Raw genomic sequence first — 22940 nt, 5'->3', positions numbered from 1 at the left:
ACCATTTTGCTACCACCACCACTAATGAACCCACGTTGATTGCCAGCGACCATGTACTTCGTTTTGCTGGTATTGATCGTGAGTCCGATCCTCGCTGTCTCCCTCTTAAAAGGCACAAAAGCTTCTTCCACGGCACGGCGATCAATCCCGGTAATATCGATGTCGTCCACAAATCCCAGGAGCATATGCGATCTTGTGATAATGGTATACCGCTTCTTTGCACAGCAGCTCTCCTAATCGCTCCCTCGAGCGCTATATTGAACAGTAGATTCGAGAGTGCATCACCCTGCTTTAATCCATCTAAGGTAACAAATGACGTCGATATTTCATCCGCAACCCTTACACTTGATTTCGATCCGTCCAACGTTATACGAATCAGCCGTATCAGTTTCGCCGGAAAACCATGTTCAAGCATAATTTGCCATAATTCATTCCGTTTCACTGAATCGTACGCCGCCTTGAAATCAATAAACAGATGATGTGTCTGCAGGTTGTACTCCCGGAATTTATCAAGGATTTATCTCAGGGTAAACATTTGATCCGTCGTTGATCGGCCCTCACGAAAACCTGCTTGGTATTCGCCGACGAAGGACTCTTCAAGCGGTCTCAATCTGTTGAACAGAATCCGGGACATAATTTTGTACGCCGAATTAGGGAGGGTTATTCCTCGGTAATTGGCGCACTTCAGTCTTTGCCCTTTCTTAAAGAGAGGGCAAATGAGGCCGTCCAACCAGCTAGCAGGCATTTCCTCGTATTCCTATATTTTCGACATAATATGGTGCAGAACTTCATAAAACTGCTCACTGCCATGTTTGAGAAGTTCAGCCGGGAGCTGGTCCTTCCCCGCAGTCAGCTTTTTTAACCTCATCTAGTGTAGGCGACTCCACAGCTTGTCCATCGTCGCTAATATTTATTCTGTTCACCGATGCACAGTCACTTCCACTATTCAACAAAGTCTCGAAGTGTTGCTTCCACCTGGCAGTCACTTCGGTTTTATCTGTCAGCAAATTCCCTTGTTGGTCGTTGCACATGACGGGAGACGGCGCTGTCTTTCTCCGCACGCCATTGACAGACTCAAAGAACCTCCGCATATCCTTCTGCTCCATTTTTTCCTGCGCCTCGCTAATCACATGTTAATCATATTCTTTCTTCTTTCTGCGGTGGGTTCGTTTTTCGGCTGCTCTTGCTTCCTTGTACCGATCTCTATTCGATCGAGTACCCGACACCAACATCCGGCTTCTGGCAACGTTCTTCTCGTCTGTCACTCTCTGACACTCCACATCGAACCAACCCGTCCTAAGTCGCCTCTGTGCAGTGCCTACAACTTCTCGTGCTGTTGTGCTTACCGCTCCATGGATCGACTCCCATAGATCGTTGATGTTGTCGCTAACGTTTATTGCACTTATCCGTTCGTCGAGCTTCTGGCGGTACTCCGCCGATACTCCTTCTGCCGACAATCGCTGGATATTGTAACGCATCGTTCGCTGTGATCTTTCGTTTTTTTACGTTTCGAATTTTACTGACAACGAGGTAGTGATCAGAGTCAATGTTCGGACCTCTGAATGTCCGCACATCGATAACATCCGAGAAATTGCGCCCATCCACCAGAACATGGTCTATCTGGTTGCAAGTTTCACAATTTGGGTGTCTCCAGGTGTGCTTTCGAATGTTCTTTCGTGCAAAGTAGGTGCTACTGATGGCCATCCTTCTGGCAGCAGCAAAATTTACTAGCCGTAGGTCGTTGTCATTGGTAGCGGAGTGAAGGCTCTCATGCTTTGAACAATCTCTGTAGGCTTTATCAAGACATTCATAAAACGTGTCCTTCACGTCTTCGGATTTATCTTTTGTCGGTGCGTAAACGTTGATTAGGCTGTAATTGAATAAGGGAGCGTCCACAAATTACGTAACGCTTAGAGGGGGGAGGGGGGGTTGGGCGAAGTGTGACGACCCATACATAATTTTTAGATGCCTAATACAAAAAGTGTGACATAAGGGGGGGGGGGGGTTGAAAATGTCAAATTTTTGCGTTACGTAATTAATGGATCTTCCCTAATTTGCCCCGTATTCTAAACACACAGATTCGTTCGCTAATGGGTTTCCACCGCATCACTCGCTTCATCTGCTTGCCCATCACTACGAAACCAACTCCATGCTCTGCTTTTCAGCCGCCGCTGTGATAGATGTTATACTCGAATGCAGTGTTGGTCGTGGGGTCCACGGCTCGGAATTCACGTTCTCCGGATCTAGGCCATCGGACTTCTTGAATAGCGGCCACGTTCACTCCAACCTTCTGCAGTTCACGAGCCAGAAGGCTCTTTCGTCCAGGTTCATTTAGGGTCCTGACATTCCAGGTACCGAGTTTCCAATCATAGTCCTTATTTCGATGCCGGGTCGGTTGTTAAAAATAACGTTCTCTTTTCCTTCTATCTCCATTTTTTCGTGGTATTTGAGAGGCTTCAGTAAGCTACCTTACCGGGGTCGCGTTACCTACATCGTGCTGGTATCGCGCTTAGGTATAGCTGACGCGATACAACATTTCGTTGATCAGCCGCTAGGTTCCAGGCAGACGCTGTTTGAGCCGCACCTCCTGGTGAACAGACGCTCGAGGCGTACCTTCTCACTCTAGCTGATGTCAGAAGGACAACAGTGTCCAGGCTGCACTACCAGCTGAGTACGCAACCCTTAGCTGGCGGTCTTTTGTCATCGGACGACCCGTGGAAGCGTGAGATAGGAACTTGTGGGGACCAGAGCTCTGTTGGGCGCTCTTTCCTTGATGTCAACCCACCATTTTGCAACTACCTGCAATACATTTTTCAAATCAAAATTTTCCACATAATGTACATATTCACATCTGAGTTTTCAGAACATAAAACAGTTGTTGATGGCGTATTCTATTCGCTTTTAAGGATCAAAAGGACATGAACCATTTTAATTAAGAATTATCAGCCCTTTTAGTTTTGCATGTAGACTTTGAGGCCTATACTCCAGGGATTTCTTGGATGACCTGAAAAGGAACAGTTATTAAAGGCGTATCCAATTTGCTCCCATGGATTTGAAAGGGCTTGAACCATTTTGAAAATGAGATAACAGCCCTTTGGTTACGCGTGTAGACCTCAAAACCTAAACTCCATGGAATTCTTGGATAACCTGGAAATAACAGCTATTGAAGGCGTACCCAATTTGGTTTAATACATGAAAAGAAGCATGACCCATTTTGCAAGAGAGATGTCATCCCTTCGAATTCGCGTGTAGATCTTAAGGCCTATACCAAAGAGAACAGACGTTGAAGCTGCACTCGCTATGTTGTGATAACTTTTTACTGTTCATTTTCAAATAACTTTGGAATGTCGCCGTTATCCCGTGCATAATCAGCGCTAGCGTCATAAAAAAATGCCACTGTGCGCTAGTGTCGTTATGCATGCAAGAGCATAGCAGCGCCATCGTGTTGTCAAAATGAGATTTTGAGTTGCAATGTCGAAGTCATTGGCGTTGCGGTTCGGTTTGTTTGTTTACACATGTTTTACAAGAAATTTTGTTCGAGCCTCCATGTCTGTTCTCTGTGCCTATACTTCCTCTATTTTGTCCCAACATGAAGTCACCCCGGCTCGTATTCCCCCGCATAGTAACAGGTACACGAATCATACCTCAGAAAACAACCTTTTCACACCCGACGAAATTGTCAACATCGTCACTGAAGTTTTCTCGCGACTGAGTTCTTGTACAACCAAGAGAGAACAGATCAGAGTTATTTTCGAAATTACCGCCCATTACTGTTTCCCTTGCAATGGATAATGTGGCTAAAGGGCTATCCGTTTCTTTTTGGAATGTCAATGGCATTCTTAACAAATCTCATGATTTTTTCCGATACATCATCAGCAATTCAATCGACGTCTCCCTCATATGTGAAACCTTCCTTAAGGTGATCATAGAATGAAGCCCGTGGTGAATTTCAAATTCACCACATGTTTATCTACATACATTTCCAAATGCCCAAATCAGGCGTAATAGTTTTCGTACAGTGCCGAAACTCAAATTATGATTGTTCAGCATAACTAAGCGAACGATCTGCCATTATTTCAGCCCCATACGCGTTATGGTTCTTTCATCTCGTGCTGTTGAAAAAAATATTGGAAAAGCACGTGGTTTACAAAATGGCCGATTTCTGGCTTCATTCTATAATCACCTTAAACCTGATATTAAACTCTCTCACCCTGATTTCAAAATCTATCGTTTGGATCGAACAGTTCGTCGTAAAGGTGGTGTTGCAATTATTGTTCATTCCTCTATTGCACATTCGTTACTCCCTTCCTTTGACCTCCAAATAGTTGAGGCAATAGGCATAGAAGTAATCACTTCTACAGGTTCAATTTCACTAGTCTCCGCTTACAATCCGGGATCAAACAGAGACAACAACTTATTTCTTCAAGACATCCAAAAACTTACCAAAATTCGTAACAGCTTTTTCATCTGTGGAGATATAAATTCTCGCCATCGGCTGTGGAACTGCATTCGAGCTAACACAGCAGGGAATTTACTTTTCAATGTGCTCCAGTCAGGCAATTTTGTTATTTATCATCCACCTTTACCAACGTACATTCCCACCGACCCAAATCGTCGACCTTCTACACTTGATTTGATACTAACAAACGGCATGCATTCGATATCTAATTTGCAAACAGTTCAAGATTTAACATCAGACCATCTACCGATTCGTTTTGAAATTGATGTCTCCTCTGTGAACTTAGCGCATCCAAGATCCATTCCAGATTACAGCCGTGCTGACTGGAGAGGATTTAAATCCTTTTTGGATGAAAACATTGACCTCCAACAGCTTGATTTGAGTATGATTAATGAAACATTTCAGATTGATAACTATATCGACTTTTTTACTACAATTTTACAACAAGCACATGCAAGATTTATTCCGTTGTCCGTTCCCGATAGGTTCAAACTGATTTTGCCTGACGATACTTATTTTGATTCGATTAAGAAGTAACCGCAGAAGACAATGACTACGTAACCGTAGATATTCTTACCTCAAAGCAGTCTAAGACTAAACATCCGATCTAGTCAATTCAGACGAATTCAGAAATAAATCGTGGTCAGATAATTTAATAAGCATGAACAGAGATCAAAACAACAATAGAAAGCTTTGGAAATTTAGTAAACTATTTAAAAATAAGCATAAATCTATTCCTGCTCTTTCTGTTGATGGTAAACTGTTGATCACAGACAGAGAAAAATGTGAAGAAATTGGACAGCATTTTGCAAATGCTCATCGTACTACCTTTCAAGACCAGAGTCCTATTGAGTTTGAAGTTGAAGCAACAGTTAATATTTTTTCCATGAATCACCCACAGATTGTTTTTGATACTCAATCACTGGTAAAACCAAAAGAAATATTATCTTTTATTCAAAAATTGAAAAATAGCAAATCGCCTGGCTTAGATCAGTTAAATAATCGATGTTTAAAAAGGTTATCACGAAAAGCTCTCGTGCTAATGACATTCATTTTCAATTCGTGCATAAAACTGAATTACTTCCCCTTGGCATGGAAGCATGCTAAGGTTATAGCAATTCCGAAGCCTTCCAAAGATCACACGAACCCAAAAAACTATCGTCCTATTAGCCTGTTGAGTAGCTTGAGTAAAATCTTTGAAAAAGTTTTACTGAATCGACTCAATCAACACATATCCGAAAATAACATCATCCCAGAGACTCAATTTGGGTTTAGAAATGAACACTCTACATCCCACCAGTTACATCGATTAGTAAAAAATGTAAAAAATAACCGGGAGGTCAAAAAATCGACGGGGCTCGTACTCCTAGATAATGAAAAAGCATTTGATACGGTTTGGCATAACGGCTTGATCTATAAAATGATTAATTTAGAGTTCCCGGCTTATCTCATAAAACTAATACATTCGTACCTCTCTGCCAGAGACTTTGTGGTATCGATAGGCTCAGAATATTCTCAATTACACACTATTCCCGCTGGTGTACCACAGGGCAGCGTTTTATCGCCTGTACTCTATAATGTTTATACTTACGATATTCCAAACTTCGGTGGATGCGTACGTTACCAATTCGCAGACGATGTAGCAATCACATCGTCGTCTAATGATCCTGTAGAAGTGACTATTAACTTCAATGCTAGTCTGATCCAGTATTCCAATTATTGTAAAAAATGGAAGATCAAAGTAAATGAAAACAAATGTGAAGCAATGTTCTTCACCAGATTTAGAAGTCCAAGAAAGCTACCAAATAGAAATCTCAATTTTAATGGTTTTGAAATACCTTGGAAAGATGAAACTAAGTATTTGGGTTTAGTTTTGGATAAAAAACTTACTTTCCACAAGGATTCACAGTACATTCTTGAAAAATGTGAAAAGCTAGTCAGGATTTTGTATCCTCTTATAAATCGAATATCAAAACTGAATGTAAAAAACAAGATATTACTTTATAAAACAATTTTTCGATCAACCTTAACATATGCTTCGCCCGTGTGGCCAATACTCATAGGAAAAAAATGCAAGTTTTTCAAAATAAGTGTCTGAAGATAATTCATAACTTACCTTCTTGATTTTGTACTGAAGAGTTACATAATATCAGTAATATAGAAACATTAGATCAATATTGTAATAGACTCAAAACAATCTATAACCAGAAATGTGCTAGTTCTTCTTTCGATATGTTGCGTGATTTGTCTACTTAGTTTAAAGTTTATTTTTTAAGTTTGACTGTTTCAATAGGAGGTTTTTTATTCTGTAGTAGTTGTTTTTCCTCCATAATTCAGTTAATTATTGTAAATTATGTAAAGAACATCGAAAAAATATGCGAAAAACCACTCCAATGATGAAAGCTGTAAACCGAACTCATTGTAATTAGAATAAGGAATTTACTATGTAATAATGTTTCCAAGATAAATAAACTTTTGATTGATTGATTGATTGATTGATTGTGCCTATACTGCAGGGAGTTCTTGGGTGACCTGAAACGGAACAGGTACTGAAGGCTTATCTGGTTTGATTCTATGGATTGGAAAGGACATGAACCGTCCTTGAAAAGAGTTAACAGCTCTTTGGTTACGCGTGTTAACCTCAAAGCCTAAACTCCAGGGAATTCTTGGATAACCTGGGAAGGGAATAGCCACTGAAGGCGTATCCAATTTGGTTCAATACATCATATAGGGCTTGATCCATTAAAAAAAAAGTGACATCAAAGTTATGCACGTATACCTTAAGGTCTATACTCCAGGGAGTTCTTGGATCACCTGAAACGGAACAGTTACTGAAGGTGTATCCAGTTTGATTCTACGGATTAAAAAAGGGTGAACCATTTTTAAAGAAAAGATAACAACCCTTTGATTGCGCATGTGAACCACTTTGGTGTAGACCTCAAAGCCTATACTCCAGGGAGCTCGATGACCTGAAACAGAACAGTTACAGAAGGCTTATCTAATTTGATTCTACGGATTAGAAAGACCATGAACCATTTTGGAAAAATAGATAACAGCCCTTTGGTTATGCATGTAGACCTTGAGGTCTATACTCCAGAAAGTTCTTGAATGACCTGAAACGGAATAATTATTGAAGGTGAATCTAATTCGATTCTAAGAATTAGAAAAGGCATGAACCATTAATAAAAGTGATAACAGCTCTTTCGTTACGCTTGTAGACCTCAAAGCCTAAACTCCAAGGAATTCTTGGATGATCTGGAAAGGGACAGCTATTGAAGACGTATCCAATTTGGTACCTTTGGATTCTCGTGTTGACCTGAAGTCCTACACTCTAGGGAAATTGGACCTGAAATTGAACAGTTACTGAACGTATATCCAATTTGATTCTACGGATTAGAACGTGCATAAGCCATTTTCAAAAAAAGATAACAGCCATCTGGTTATGCATAGAGGCCTTAATGCCTTCACTCCAGGGAGTTATTGAATGATCTGAAACGGATCAGATATTTAAGGTATATCTAATTTGATTCTGGCGCTGCAGGAGATTTGCTGGACAGGGTAGAAAGTGTGGAAAAGCGGGCATCGAGCGGTTACCTTCTATCAATGCTGTGGCACCACCAACGAGCTAGAATCGGCTTCATAGTGCTGGGCAAGATACGCCAACGTGTGATTTGGTGGCAGCCAATCAACGCAAGGATGTGCAAGCTGAGGATAAAAGGCCGATTTTTCAACTACAGCATCATCAGCGTGCACTGCCCACACGATCACGGATCTTCCGACGACGAGAATGAAGCGTTCTACGTACAGCAGGAGTAGACATACGATGGATACCCATTGTGGGACGTTAAAATTGTCATAAACGACATGAACGCACAGGAAATGTATAGACCGGTCATCGGACCGGATAGTCTGCACACCGTATCGAGCGATAACGGCCAACGATGCATAAACTTCGCAGCCTCCCGCGGAATGGTAGTTCGGAGCACCTTTTTTCCCCGCAAAAATATCCAAAAGGCCACATGGAGATCACCTAACCAAGAACCGGAAAACCAAATCGACCACGTTCTAATCGACGTTAATTCTCCGACATCACGAACGTCCGTACTTGTAGCAGTGCGAATATTGAATCCGACCACTACCTCGTTGCAGTATGCCTGCGCTCAAAACTCTCGACTGTGTACAACACGCGTCGAAGTCGAACGCCGCGGCTTGACATTGGGCGGCTACAATACGGTAGACTAGGATACGTGCAATAGCTGGCACCCCCAACGGAAGAACAGCTAGGCGCAGCGTCTCTTGAAGATGGCTGGAGAGATATTCGATCCGCCATTGGAAGCACCGCAACCACTGCACTAGGCACGGTGCCCCAGGATCAGAGAAACAACTGGCACGATACAAACGGGCGCGAAACAGACAACACTCGATTTTTCGGAGGAAAAACCGCCCGCAGGAAGATCGAGACCGTGATGTGCGTAGTTCAATGTTCAGGTCCCTTCAGAGTCCTTTCGAAACGCGCAGAGGGTTACGGCAAGGTGATGGTCTTTCATGTCTGCTATTCAACATTGCTTTGGAGGGAGTAATACGAAGGGCGAAGATTAGCACGAGTGGTACGATTTTCACGAAGTCCGTCCAGTTATTTGGTTTCGCCGACGACATTGATATTATGGCAAATTGGTACGTAACTTAGAGCGGATGGAGGAAGCCTATATCAGACTGAAAAGCGAAGCTGAACGTATTGGACTAGTCATCAACACGTCGAAGACGAAGTACATGATAGGAAGAGGCTCCATAGAGGACAACTTAAACCACCCACCACGCGTTTGTATTGGTAGTGACGAAATCAAGGTGGTTGAAGAATTCGTATACTTGGGCTCACTGGTGATCTCCGATAACGTTACCAGCAGAGAAATTCGGAGACGCATCATGGCAGGAAATCGTACGTTCTTTGGACTCCGCAAAACACCCCGATCGAATAGTGTTCGCCGCTGTACCAAACTGACTATCTACACAACGCTAAGTTCTCTACGGACACGAGACCTGAACGATGCTCGTGGAGGACCAATGCGCACTAGGAGTTTTCGAAAGGAAAGTGCTGCGTACCATCTCTGGTGGGGTGCAAATGGCGGACGGTACGTGACTGAGGCGAATGAACCACGAGTTGCATCAGCTGTTGGGAAGAACCATCCATCGTTCACACCGCGAAAATCGTAAGACTACGGTAGGCCGGGCACGTAGCCAAAATGTCGGACAGTAATCCGGTGAAAAGGGACTGCGTGGTTGGCGACGTGCAGCCATGGACCGAGCTGAATGGAAAAGACTTTTATGTATTGCACAGGCTACTCCGGCCTTAGTCAGGTAATAAATAAATAAAAATATGCTGGCTATCTGGAATCTTCAACTTGCTGTTCCGTTTATTGCAATCATGAAGATGTATTTTGTGATTCTTGTGACATTCTCAACACAATTTACTCGACGTTCACTCATTTACTTAATGTTTCCTACGAAATCTTGCATTTTCTGGTAATTGCACGAGAGTTTTCTGTTACAAAACTATAACCATCTTATTTCTAAATAATCCCACAATGCTAAAAAATTATCACTAAAAGCGGAAATATTTGACTAAAGAATGATTTATGTATGCAAATAAACCCATTGAAAAGCATCGCTTTACCTAATCCTTGTCCCTTGGAGCAGTCATCTGTAGTTTTCAATTATTATCATCATACACCAGATCAGCTAATAGCGCTAATATTCGATTGTATGTTTCTCTATTTTCAGATCGTGCCAACACTACAATTATCAAAGTTGTGTAATCTGACATATTTATCGCTGAGTGGCAACAATTTCGACACGTTGCCCGCAGTGGCGTTCCTGAATCTGTTCCAGTTGCGCCAACTGCACCTGGACCGGCTGGACCGTCTGGAGCGGATAGATGTTCGGTAAGTACAGACGGTACAGACACAATCAAGCACTCACAGCCCCAAGTCTGGCTGGCAGCAGTCCTAATTGAATAAATTATCGATTGAAACAATTGAATCAATTTGATTTTATATTGCTTTGATTGAGTTAATAATTGCTGATCGAAGCAATAGGAATGTAGGAAGATGGCGATAGAGCTGACTTTTGCTAGAGGAGTGGTGTCAATGTTAAGACAGTAGCTACTGTTTGCCCTGTTGAGTGGCAAAAAACTACACTATGAAGGAAACCATCAATGTGAATCTGACAAGAACCTATTTGTCATTCCGTAGACTTTCATTTGAAATCTTTTCCCACTCTATGGCATTTAAATAGAATTAATAAACACATTCTTTCAAGGAACATGCCCAAGTAACATTTCAAGTTTTATTCCGCTCTAGGAATGGTTTTCAAGATCGAATTACAAGAACTGACAATAAAACCCATTACTAAAGGATTACCTTCTGATGACCACTATAAGAGTAAGATATGTCCAAATGGCCCTCTCTAGATTACCACTATAAACCTCTTATAAGAGTATATAAAAATCCGTTTCAAGCCGTCCGCAAAAAGGGAATTTGGCTGCGGCAGCTGTCAAAAATGTTACTTTGAAAAAAGAGAAACAAAACTTGCAAACAAATAATAACAAACTAATGTGTTGATGAAAATCATGATGAGGATTAATCCAAAATAAAACTTTTTCAAGTTTTTTTTTTTCAATATGCTTTCATGAAAATGAGGTGCGCGCTCGATTTCATGGTGAAAGCTAGTGCAAAAATGAGATTAAGCACTACGCGCCCGCAAAATAATATAGTTTTGGGCAAGAAAATAAAAATTATTATAACATCAATGACGTAAATCTTCACTGAATTTATTGATATTACACCAAAATATGTTTGTTTTTTATAGTTTTACCAAAAACGTGTCATTTGCGGCGAAAACACCGTCTAATCATAATTTCCAGTGATAAATTTCACTGACTTGAAGATGGTTCTCCATTTCCAATATGGCCATCATAGATTTCGATCAGAAAAATGTTGCTCTTATTGAACACCGTTATAAACCCTTTGCAATGTAAATATTCTTATTGGGGTTATTCATTTTACGACATTATGATCGCAGTGTGGGGCGTTGATCAAGCTGTGAAAATTGGACTTATTACGCTCTTCGTTACAACCATAGAGTTGTTAACAAGACCAATCGGCATTTGACGTTTGAAGCTTTTCGTGCAGATTTATCAGAGGTTTATTGATAGCAATAAGAACGCCAATAAATCTGAGCAACTAGCCATGGTGACTGCTGTCATAAATCCACTATAAGAATTAAATAAATCCAACAAGCATGAAAATTGTTACTTGGGTGAGCTTATTTTCTCTTGGCAATTTCCCCCTACATGAATATTTCAAGCGAAAAATCTAATTATTTCTTCTCCATGTCTCCAACCACTAAAACCATTTTCCATTTCAATTTCTTCATTTATTTGCAAATAAAAGGGATTTGGTTGCTTGCTTGCGCCAGCATAGCACGCTCCATACGGGTGTCAGAGCTTTGCAAAGCACCAAGCCACGGAATTTTTTTCACCCAAGCAAAGCTATAGAATGAACCGCAAGTTCTCTTGTCGTACACCTGTACGGCACACACCTGTCGGCACAGAGGAAAAAAAAAAGCTCTGAAGTATAACGAAAGAGTTGGGTCAGTTGGTCGTACAAAGGCGACGATACATCTTCATTTGTGTCGTTTGTCTCACCGAGTTAGTTCGGCACGTTGGGTAGGTTCTGAAATGTGAAAGTCGCACTCCGGCTCCGGTTGGAGCCGGCACACGAGGAACAAAATTAAGCTTCCCAGAAAGACAAATTTGGTAAGAGTGCGAAACCGATGGGAATTTTTGCTGTTTTGTGGCGGACGGGTTATCGGGTTGGTGAAAAATTGCTAGGATAATTTGGCCGGACAGAACTTGCTTGAGGCGATGGGAAGTTTCACTGCGAAATTTAGAGCTTAAACGAGAAATAATAATTTAGATTCCTTGCGAAAGTTTATTTTTTGATGGATCAACTGCAGACCTTTGATAGAGATTTTCTACACATTTCGATTTTATTTTCAGATATAAGTACCTATTTAAGCAGAATTCGAAACTAATGAAAGAATTAAAACGGAAGCTGGAGGCTTCTAATCGTACATGTTACTAGGCAATTTGGTAGACGTAAACTGGTCGATGGGCTCTCCAATAGCCTTGCGATCAAAGTCGTAGGATTGCCAATCCGGAGATGGCAAGTTCGATTTTCGGTCCGGTCCAGGATATTTTCGGGTGGGAAACATTCTCGACTCTCTGGGTATAGTGTATCAATTGTACTTGCTACTCATGATACATACTCATGCAATAATGGTGGGCATAGAAAAGCTTTCAATTAATAACTGAGGCAATGCCAAGTTGAAAAGAAGAAGAAACGGGTCGATGTTCCTACAGATTCCCCGAATGTTTCGGTTCCCCAGATCCGATTCCCCGCGTGCAGCAAGCGTGTCCGTGTGCTTCCACGAAGTCGCCGCCCTCACCTATCCAGTTCTCTATTGATTGGCTTATATTTAAACAGATAATACTGAATCAACAATTTGACGACACAATACACGGTTGGAGGCCACATCTCTCCATCCTTGTGTGCACCTTACACTCGCTAAAACATTTTGTGCCGGGTCTGAAGCAAATATGACTTTGCAAGATAACAATCCGCCATGCTTGTAACATGCCCTGCCCATCACATCCTTCCAGTTTTTGCCAACTTTTGAATACTGGGTTCGCCGTAGAGTTGGGCGAGCTCATGATTCACCGCCACTCATTGTTATATGTACCAGACTCTCCGAATGACACCTTCTAACGCAATAATGTCATAGTCCGCTGCAGGATTCCAACGAACTGGAGTGTTTTCTTGAAATGTTTACACATATTTGCACCCTATTGATCGTCGTCTTGTAAGCTTCTCGGGAAAGCTGGGGCGGCATTGTGCATCTCGATTCAAACGAAATTCTGCCAAGCGCAACATGTTTGGCATTACGGCTCGAGGAGGTACAATAACATCGAGATGTTTTGGCATTATGGAAACTCGATAGCACATAGGAAAGCGACTCAAGTCGAATAAAAATGCTCGCCTTTCGAATGTTGCTCGAGAAATATTTCTTATTTATTGTTTTTAATTATAATTGTTATTATCATTGTATGTAAAGAGAATAAATGTATTATTATTGAATATCGAAGGAAAGAATATCATTACTGTATTTACTTTTATAGTTTTCAGACAATATAGTGTCTCTAATTATCCGCGTAAAAACGCTGCTGTCTCTAATTATCCGCGTGTTTTTTTGCAATTTTCACGTATTTTCTGGCAATTTCGATAAATTGCGCATGAAATCTATGAAGAAAATCCGTGTGAAAAACATTTATATCCCAAAATTCACGAAAAAAAAATCACACAAAAGGTGACCCAAGTGCATGTAAAACACATTAGAGGAACATCAAGCTAGTATATTATTGAATATGTATTTGTTTTAAGTTTTGGTTAAGGCAGGCATTTTCGTCTTTTCGTCATAGTCTCGAAAACCAAATACATCTGTACCAAATCATAAGATCAGTAGAAACGTTTTGTTATAGTAAAATTCTAACAAATGGACATTGTTTTCGTTGGTTTTGGCCCCTTCGACGATGGACGGAAATACCTGCCGTGTCCCACACGGTTATGAAAACGTACCTAATTTAAGGTACTTTTTCTCTTGCATCTCCCTCCCTCTACTCTTTGTTGTCATAAAATGAAGAGCAAAACCACTCAACAAGGGCAGTAAAACGTGGGAATCCAATGTTAAGTAATCTCATGTCAATTCAATCACAAAAGATGAGTAAAATTTACCTAAATTTTGGCTAGTTTTTATTCAAAATGAAGTATATTTTACTTAATATTAGGTGCATTTTACTTAATTTTAAGTTCTAATTAATTTTGGGTTCCCACACTAAACCCCCCATTTGAGCGAAAAGTACCTAATATTAGGTACTTTTATTTTCCCGTGCAATCTCTTATTCTCTTTATTTACATTCTGTTTGATAGGGCATACTAGATGGCCTAGTACGGCACCATTCGAAATATTGTGCTGCGACTGGATAAAGTCGAACGAGATACAAAACGTACGAATCGAGCTATTTGATTCGAGATGCGCAATGCCACCCCTGGAGCCTCATTGCGCATCCCCTTACGACAGCTCTTTCGTGTGGCAGTTTGCATTTTTTGCTCGTTTCGAGTCGATGTGCGCAATGCCACCCCTGGTTTCGTTTAAGATTTTCCACAAAATTATGGAGTCTTTACTGTCGTATGCCGCCTTGATATCGATAAAAAATATGGTAATTTGGCTCCTGATATTAAGGTAAAGTGACCATATCTACGAAGATTTAAGGATGCTCTGAGATTTTAATCATTGTCTAATATTCTATTTTTCCTGATATCCCAGATCCCTGATCTGAATGTCATGACCCAGACTTGTTAGAATATTTTCACATGTTTTTTATTCCGTAAATCATATAAAATCATTAACACTCCCACATTCTCTAAACGAGGCCTGTCCAACCTTTTCAAGCCACGGGCCAATTTTCAGAATGGCCTCTTGCGGCGGGCCAGAAAATATTTGATAGATAGGTATTTTTTTATACATTTTCAAAATAACCAAAGTTAAATAAAAAAAAATTAAGAATGGCATTTAGTTTTGCAGAATGGTTGACATTGTTTAAAAAAAAAACTAAACACGATTTAATTGCGTTTGAGCAATTTTTGGCGTGTTTTTTTTTCTGTTTCTGTTTACATAACATGGAATTGTTGGCTTCCTTTGAAAACTCGACGCATTCGACGATTTCGGAATCGATGATTGAATTTCGCAAGCAGATAATGGAGATCAACAGTTACTTTTTACTGCTTTTATTATTGAAGAGAGTTATTCACACAGATATGTACTTCTGTGAAGAGACAATATCTTACGAAAGATGTATCTCTCTGAAATTTAGATTTGAGCACGTTGTTGCATGGGAGGTCAATTATCTCCATTTAAAACATTCCAAATATATTATTCACATCAATAAAGAGTGTTGAGGAACTGTGTTTTAAAAAATTAGCGAAAAGGCTTGAATATTTCTGGCTTTGAATGTTTTCTACAGGATTAAAAAATGTATCAGTTTTCGACAATCAGGTGTACGAAATTGTTTCAATTTTGTTTCAATAGTTTGCATGTCGGATAATAAAAGTTAGACGTCCCGGATTTGCAGCTTTATGTACAAGATATGGAGATGTTTAAGGACATCTACTATCACCTCGGAGACGAGCCAACCTAGGGCTGAAAGTCGCCTTAATAAAGACACACAAAAAAAACATCTACTATCAAGGCCAAGCCACTCACCCATTTAGGATCATGAAGCTTGGGCATTGGTATTCTGCTTCCATATTCGTGAACATAATATGGCTCAGGTGGTTAAGGTTCCTCGCGAAGGTAAATTTGATTTTCTTAATAACGAGTGTCGTAATCACGAATATTGATCGTTTTTGCACAAAGATCTTTTTTTGTGAAAAATGCAATGTGCAGAGAAATATCACAAATTAACTTTTGTGGCTTATCAACAATCGATTAACAGATTAACAAATACATATCTCGCGAGTCATTGGGGCGTAACTGCATTGATCGATTCCTCTTAATCAATTTAATATTTTGTTAATAACTCAACTGATTAAAAAGCTACAAGCGGTACTGTTGATTCTGGTGCAAAATGCAAACAACCTTTATCACACCAAACAGTAAATCTCCTAAAATCTACCGCAAATCGCCACATTAATGAAAAGAAAGCATCGACGAAGAGATATCGATGTTGGGCCTTAAATTTTCAAAGTAGAGTTCAAGCTCTTTCATACAGGTCTTAAGAATGAAAACAGTAGTGATTCAGTTTCATTCGAAATTTTCGACCACTATTCTAGTTTGAATCTGGAGCAAAATGCTGGTTTCCCCAGCAGTGTTCCATTCATGTTTTTAAAATTTTTAATTAAATGAAATAATTCTGTTGCTACCAAAAAGGCACCATAATTGCAACGTGGATTGATCCGTAGATAAAATGACGCATTCATACACCAAAACAATTGGAAAATATTTGAATCTCGTGATTCATTCGTGGTTAAAATCTGCAGAAAATAGAACTTAGGGTAAAATCAGCAGTGATTCAAATCGTTCGGGGCTGTCAGTTTGAATATGAATCTGAAACATTCATTTTCCCAGCAGCTGTTCTAGATTCATTTTTTATACCAGTCAAATGTCAAAAAAATAAAACTGGTATAACGCTCCGTTCTATTTTCTGCAGATTTGAACCACGATTGAATCACGAGATTCAAATATTTTCCAATTGTTTTGGCGTATGAATGCGTCATTCTATCTACGGATCAATCCACTTTGCAATTACGGCGCCTTTCTTGGCGCCAACATGATGATTTCATTTAATTGAAAATTTGAAAAACATGAATAGAACACTGCTGGGGAAACCAGCGAGTTTGTTCTATTTGGCTCCAGATTCAAACTAGAATAGTGGTCAAAAATTTGGAATGAAACTGAATCACTCCTGATTTCACTCTAAGCGTTATACCAGTTTTATTTTTTTGACCGTTGACTGGTATAAAAAATGAATCTGAACAGCTACTGCGAAAAATAATGTTTCAGATTCATATTCAAACTGACCGCCCGAACGATTTGAATCACTGCTGATTTTACTCTTAGATGGAACGTACACACGATCAAGCAATTTGGCCAACATTTACTCCACCTCTCGTTTATTCAAACATCCATCAAGTTTTACCTATAGATAGTAGAATCTATAGATGAGCAAAAGCATGGCTGAGTCAATTTTTTTGCCCGTGCACACGCGCATATGACGTCACAGCCCTTAACGTTTCCATTGAAATCGTGCCGTCATGCTCGTTTGGAGACACGTTTGACAGTTCGTTTGGAGACAGAGGATTTATCTTCGCTCATCTATATATTCCACTAGGTATCTATAGTTTTACCCACAGCGACACGAACAACCAATTTATTCGACCAACAATATCACACACGAACGACCGAAGCGCCAACTTGAGCACCAACCATCAAAAAATATATGGGGGTTTGTGCAACTTCACTACAAATGTTCAAACATGTTCGGCGAACCTTGACGGCCCCCGACAACTCAAACCGTTTTATTTTTTTCCAACCGAGCCGCCAACTGTTTGAACACATGTTCAAACAAAGCAGCAACCGAAGCGTTTTCTTGGGGGTGGAGTCAATGTTTGTCAAACTGCTTGACTGGTGTGTATGCTGCATAACAGCTTTCCTCGGATCTATACCGGTGGAAGTCCGTTTCCTGCGTTAATATCAAAGCTGCTAATTCCTTTGTAATTTGAAAATTATTTTCAATTACATTTTATGAAGGCAGCCTCCTGTGCCAGTATTTTCATCGAATGTAAACAGGTAGATTCAGGAACAGGAACAAACATTCAGATGGTTTCATCCGTATTACGTAAAACTGGACGGAGTTGCATTATTCGACTCCGTGTTTGCCCAGGGTTTAATTCTTTTAATTAGTAATAACCTACACTATTTATTAATAAATAATAAGAAGGAGCTTCTCGAGCCAGAAAAAAAAGCTATCGGGCTTGTTATGAAGTATTTCTTCTTACACGCCACGGGCCACAAAAATAAAGTAATGGGCCGCATCCAGCCCGCGTTGGGCAGCCCGCGTTGGGCAGCCCTGCTCTAGACCCTCCCGGTTAAATAACATGCTTCATATTCTTAAGATATCCATGCTCAACTGATTATTCGTAACTATTTCTTCGAATCTGTTTCCTATTTCTTACGGATTATATACACAGTAAAATATTATGAAAATTAGTCCAGGTCATAATTTTAAGTTTCTGTGATGTACATGATAAAATCATTGATATTTCTGTTCCATGTAGGGGAACGGTTCGCCACTTCATCTCATAGCTCCTATTTTCATCCCACCAAAAACAAAGCAATGGAAAGGAATTTGGTGAGTGAGCACGCATGTTGACAAAAAGAAGCGACGAATTTGGTGCCGTATTTCTTTATTTAGCGATGAGATGGATATATGTACAGTGAGATGGAGATCGGAACAGTTACCCTACCTATTTTAATTTTACACGATTCTATCGGAAACCTTGGTGAGCGAGCACGTGACTATCAAAACAAATCAAAACAAACTTCACTGAATGTCATGCAAACCGCAGCTGGCACCTATTTTATTCATATATTCATATATTCGACCCGGCAGACGTTGTCCTGCATCGTAGGCGAAAATGCGCGTTCTGCGCTGCCCATGCGAAAGTCCCATACGAATCTTAATTTTAGTATCCCACTATTTAATCGACTTTAGTAATGATTTTCGCATGAGGAATTATCATATAAACCCGTCGGAAACGATAATGAATACATCTGCTGAAGGAATGAAGAAAATCTATCTAGCCGTTTTCGAGTTATGCGGATACGAACACAGACCATTTCATTTTTATATATAAGAGATGAATTAAAAATTATTTGAAGTGCTCAAGCCAGCCTTTAGACTGCTCGGTGGGGTCTGTCGTTACCTGACAAGTCGCGACTTTCACAGGCATCGTGACATTTATCTCCGCCCTGCTAAGCGTCGTTATATATCGTAGAGGAGGCAAATGTCTCCGGTTTGTAACTGCTAATGACGTCCAGCCGTCTATGCAGTGAACGTCCATACGTCCCAAACTAGCTTACCTTGTTACCTAGCTTACCCAAACTAGCTTACCTTCGCGGTTCTCAGGGTCACCATAACCTGCTCAAGGGATACACGACGGAATAGTGAAGAGAAGTGTACAATATAACGAGAGTTCGATGCATTTGCATGCACATAGGGATAGCATTTGAAAAGAACTAAAGATGTAAAGATACATTTTATTTTATATTTAATTTTTCATTTAATATTTTTGGGCTATGCAGCGTACACACCAGTCAAGCAGTTTGACGAACATTGACTCCGCCCCCAAGAAAACGCTTTGGTTGCTGCTTTGTTTGACCGTATGTGAAGTTATTCGAACAACCATTTGACAGTTGGCGGCTCGGTTGGAAAAAAATAAAACGGATTGATTTTGGTTTGAGTTATCGGGGGCGGAGGTCAAGATTCGCCGAACATGTTTGAGCATTTGTAGTGAAGTTGCACGAACCCCCATATATTTGTTGATAGTTGGTGCTTAAGTTGGCGCTTCGGTCGTTCATGTGTGTGTGGCTGCGAAGTAGCACTTGCCATTTACTATACAAAACAAATACTAAATTACTTTGAAACCATCGAAGTAGGCTCAATGCGATCCATACCTGGCAGTCACATTATTAGCAATCAAAGCAATCGGGCAATGTGTCGATAGCCACATGTCAGTGAACCATCAAATGGCATAAGGTGTTGGAAGTGCACGTGGCTCCCGCTTGCCTACAGTCAGATCACACTGCACAATGTGTGGTATTGTTTTTCGAATAAATTGATTGTTCGTGCTGCTGTTGGTAAAACTTGATGGATGTTTGAATAAACGAGAGGTGGATTCAATGTTGGTCAAACAGCTTGATCGTGTGTACGTTCCATTAGAGGGTGGAAAAGAAAAAAAAATGCGGCCGTTCATGGAAGTTGGTCGACATGCTCAGGTGGTTCGACGGGACTTCTCCTCGGCTCCGCGAGTGGATAGCTGGCTGGGCTGACAATGGATGGTAGGTTGATGCGTCTATGCTTCTCCAGCTCCTCGGGATAAGCAGCCGACGAGGCTGTAGTGTTGAACACCGGGGAGGGCTTAGCTTGAGGACTCGTCGTGTCGTCTCTCCGGTTCCGCGAAATAGGCAGCCACCGCGGTCGTAGTGTTGGACACGTCGTGGACGGTAGCTTGAGGGTTTGTTTAAGGTTTCTTCCAGGCCCCTTGGGGGACGCAGCCAGTGATTCTGCAGCGTTGGACACGTAGACGGTTCGTCGGAGATTCGTCTCGTCTCCACGGGAACGCCACCATGCGATCGGAAACGTTGGCCACGTGGATGGTGGTTTGAAATTCTCTCTGATGCACTTTCTCGGCTTCAAGGGATAGGCAGCCGACGAGGCTGAAGTGTTGGACACGTGGGCGGTTCGTTTAAGCTCCGTCTTCGCCCGCGGGATGGTCCACAATGGTGAACATGGAAACTTTTGGGGATATTTCAAGGTTCGTTCCCGGCTCTAAGGAAAAGATAGCCGGCGCGGCGGGAGCGTTCATTACGTGGACTTGGCTTGAGAACTTTTATGCACTGCATAGGCCACTCCGGCCTTAGTCTGATAATAAATAAATAGCCCGGACCGTATCATTTATAATGTATTGTAAGTAACCACTTTCCTTCGATGGGATTCGAATACATGCCCCATAGTATGCTAGACTGGTGCTTTAACAAACTAAGCTACAAAGAAAGAAAATCCCAAACCTTGTACGGTAATGCAGGGTAATGCCAAGAAGGAGAAAAAGACTAATTCGTTTTCCGATTTTTTATTTAAATTTTAAAAGCAGTTAGAAGCGTCAAAATGAAACTATAGGTTCATTGGGAAAGTTGATCTTGTATATGATTATGTAGAACAATCGACTGAAGGAAGGAACTGTTTCGAAATCCAATTATTTTTCGAATTTCAACATTTCATCAAATAAAATTTGTTTATTTGATTCCCTTAACTGAATTAACTATAAATAATATTGCTTGTACAAAAAATTAACGGCTAACAGCTCTATCCCCATCGAGAAATATATTGCAAAACCACCCCACAAACCGCCATGAATAAACAATTCTAATTTCTCATCTTTCATTCTCTGTTTTCTTGTCCATTCCAAAATCCACACCCCACAGCGCCCTGGTGGACAACACTAATCTGCAAACGGTGACACTGGACGATAATCCATCATTCAGCAGTCTGCCACTGCGGCTGTGGCACGGCAACCCTCACCTGGTGGAGATTTCCATGCGCCGCAACGCGCTCGTCCGCCTCGATGCGGTCCAATTCCCGCTGGATCGACTTCACCGGTTGCGGCTTGCCGGCAACCCACTCGTGTGCAACTGCTCGCTGCTCTGGCTGTGGCGGCTGGCAGCCGAAGGCGATCCAGATGATGAATTTCTGCTTACTTCCGCGGCTCTCACCAGTGCCGGATTCGCCAGTGGCAGCAGCGACGAGGAATCATCGCCACACCCATTGGTCATCGATAGGGACGAGCTGGGCTGTGACCTGTACGAAGACGGGCGGAAGATCCGTCGGACGCTGAGAACGATGACCGAATCGGACTTGAACTGTCCGACCCACGTGCTAACTGTGATCAGTGCGGTGTTTAGTATAGTGCTGGTTTTGGCGACGGCCGGCAGCGTTCTATACTTTTTCCGCCTGTCGAAGCGACGGAAAAAGCTGCTGCCGGAGCATAAGAATGCGAACGATTTGATTGTGCCACAAAAAGTAGATAAGTTAGAATTAGAGCGGTATCTGGCGCAGGCAAGTGCCGCCAGTGAATATCGGCCACTGCGGGGTGGTCCCTGGGAGGTTACACCGATGCTGCGGGACGTGGACCAGTACCACCAGTACGGGAATCCGATTCACGAGCCGGATCACTACGAGAGCTTTGATTACTACGATTATCAGGGCCATCAGAAACCGGCGAAGCAGCCCTCGTACCACCAAAAACCGCAGCAGCAGCAGCAACAGCCAAAGCGCACCCTTACGAGGCCGCACATTGTGTACGTATGACTCTAGACCGGCCGCAGGATTCGTAGCAGTAGTGGCGGCAGTGGTAGCAGTAGGAAACATGTAAACAGAAATAGCTTGCGACCGTTGCTCGTTGATAGCGCCGTTTGAATTGATAGGTTGATTAAGATACTTTCCTCTGGAAGACGATGGTGCGCGATAGGCCATTTTAAAGCATGTACTATAGAAGTTTTGATTTTATACAAATCATATTATGAAGCATTTTTTTAAACCGGTATATCTAACAAATATTGAAATCGTACCATTAAGCTTCCGTTCCTCGATTTTTCGAATGAGAATTAAAGATGATTTCCGATAAAACATTTTTAAACATTTTCGGTTCATTTGATCATTTTAGGTTTTCGTATTTACGACATGATGGATAATGAATATCAAAATTATTTCTTTTTTTTGTCTTTATTAACGAGACTTTTAGCCCAAGGCTGGCTCGTCTCGTAGAATCAAAATTATTTTTTGATTAATACGGATACTATCGGGCTTGGTTGATTAATTATAATATAGTCCGTGTTCTATTTATTTGTTAAATATGTATGATGGAAAACAAAAAAATATATATACATTAAATTTAATCTTCTAGAAAAAAGCGGATTGTAGATAGAATTTAATATAAATCCTGACTGAGTATCAAAGTGAATGAAAAAAGAACCCCGAACCTCTCCCTTTCCTGTTGCTATGCAACCCCGAGAAAATTATATATTTTATTAA

General features: G+C 41.1%; 1 protein-coding gene across 1 annotated transcript in view; it reads left to right on the top strand.

The window, feature by feature from the left end:
• LOC134219785 (carboxypeptidase N subunit 2-like) overlaps window positions 1–22668 on the top strand; it is a 427553-nt gene extending 404885 nt beyond the window's left edge. Inside the window, exons 3-4 of the mRNA XM_062698651.1 lie at window positions 10238–10398; window positions 21335–22668. Of these exons, the coding sequence (XP_062554635.1) occupies window positions 10238–10398; window positions 21335–22217 (1044 nt within the window). The 3' untranslated portion in view covers window positions 22218–22668. The remainder of the gene's footprint in view (window positions 1–10237; window positions 10399–21334) is intronic.
• Window positions 22669–22940: the final 272 nt, after the last annotated feature.

Source organism: Armigeres subalbatus, chromosome 3, assembly GCF_024139115.2.
Source record: "Armigeres subalbatus isolate Guangzhou_Male chromosome 3, GZ_Asu_2, whole genome shotgun sequence".
NCBI lineage: Eukaryota > Metazoa > Arthropoda > Insecta > Diptera > Culicidae > Armigeres > Armigeres subalbatus.
Note: the sequence above shows the minus strand (reverse complement) of the source record. Positions and strands in the feature narration are given on the sequence as shown.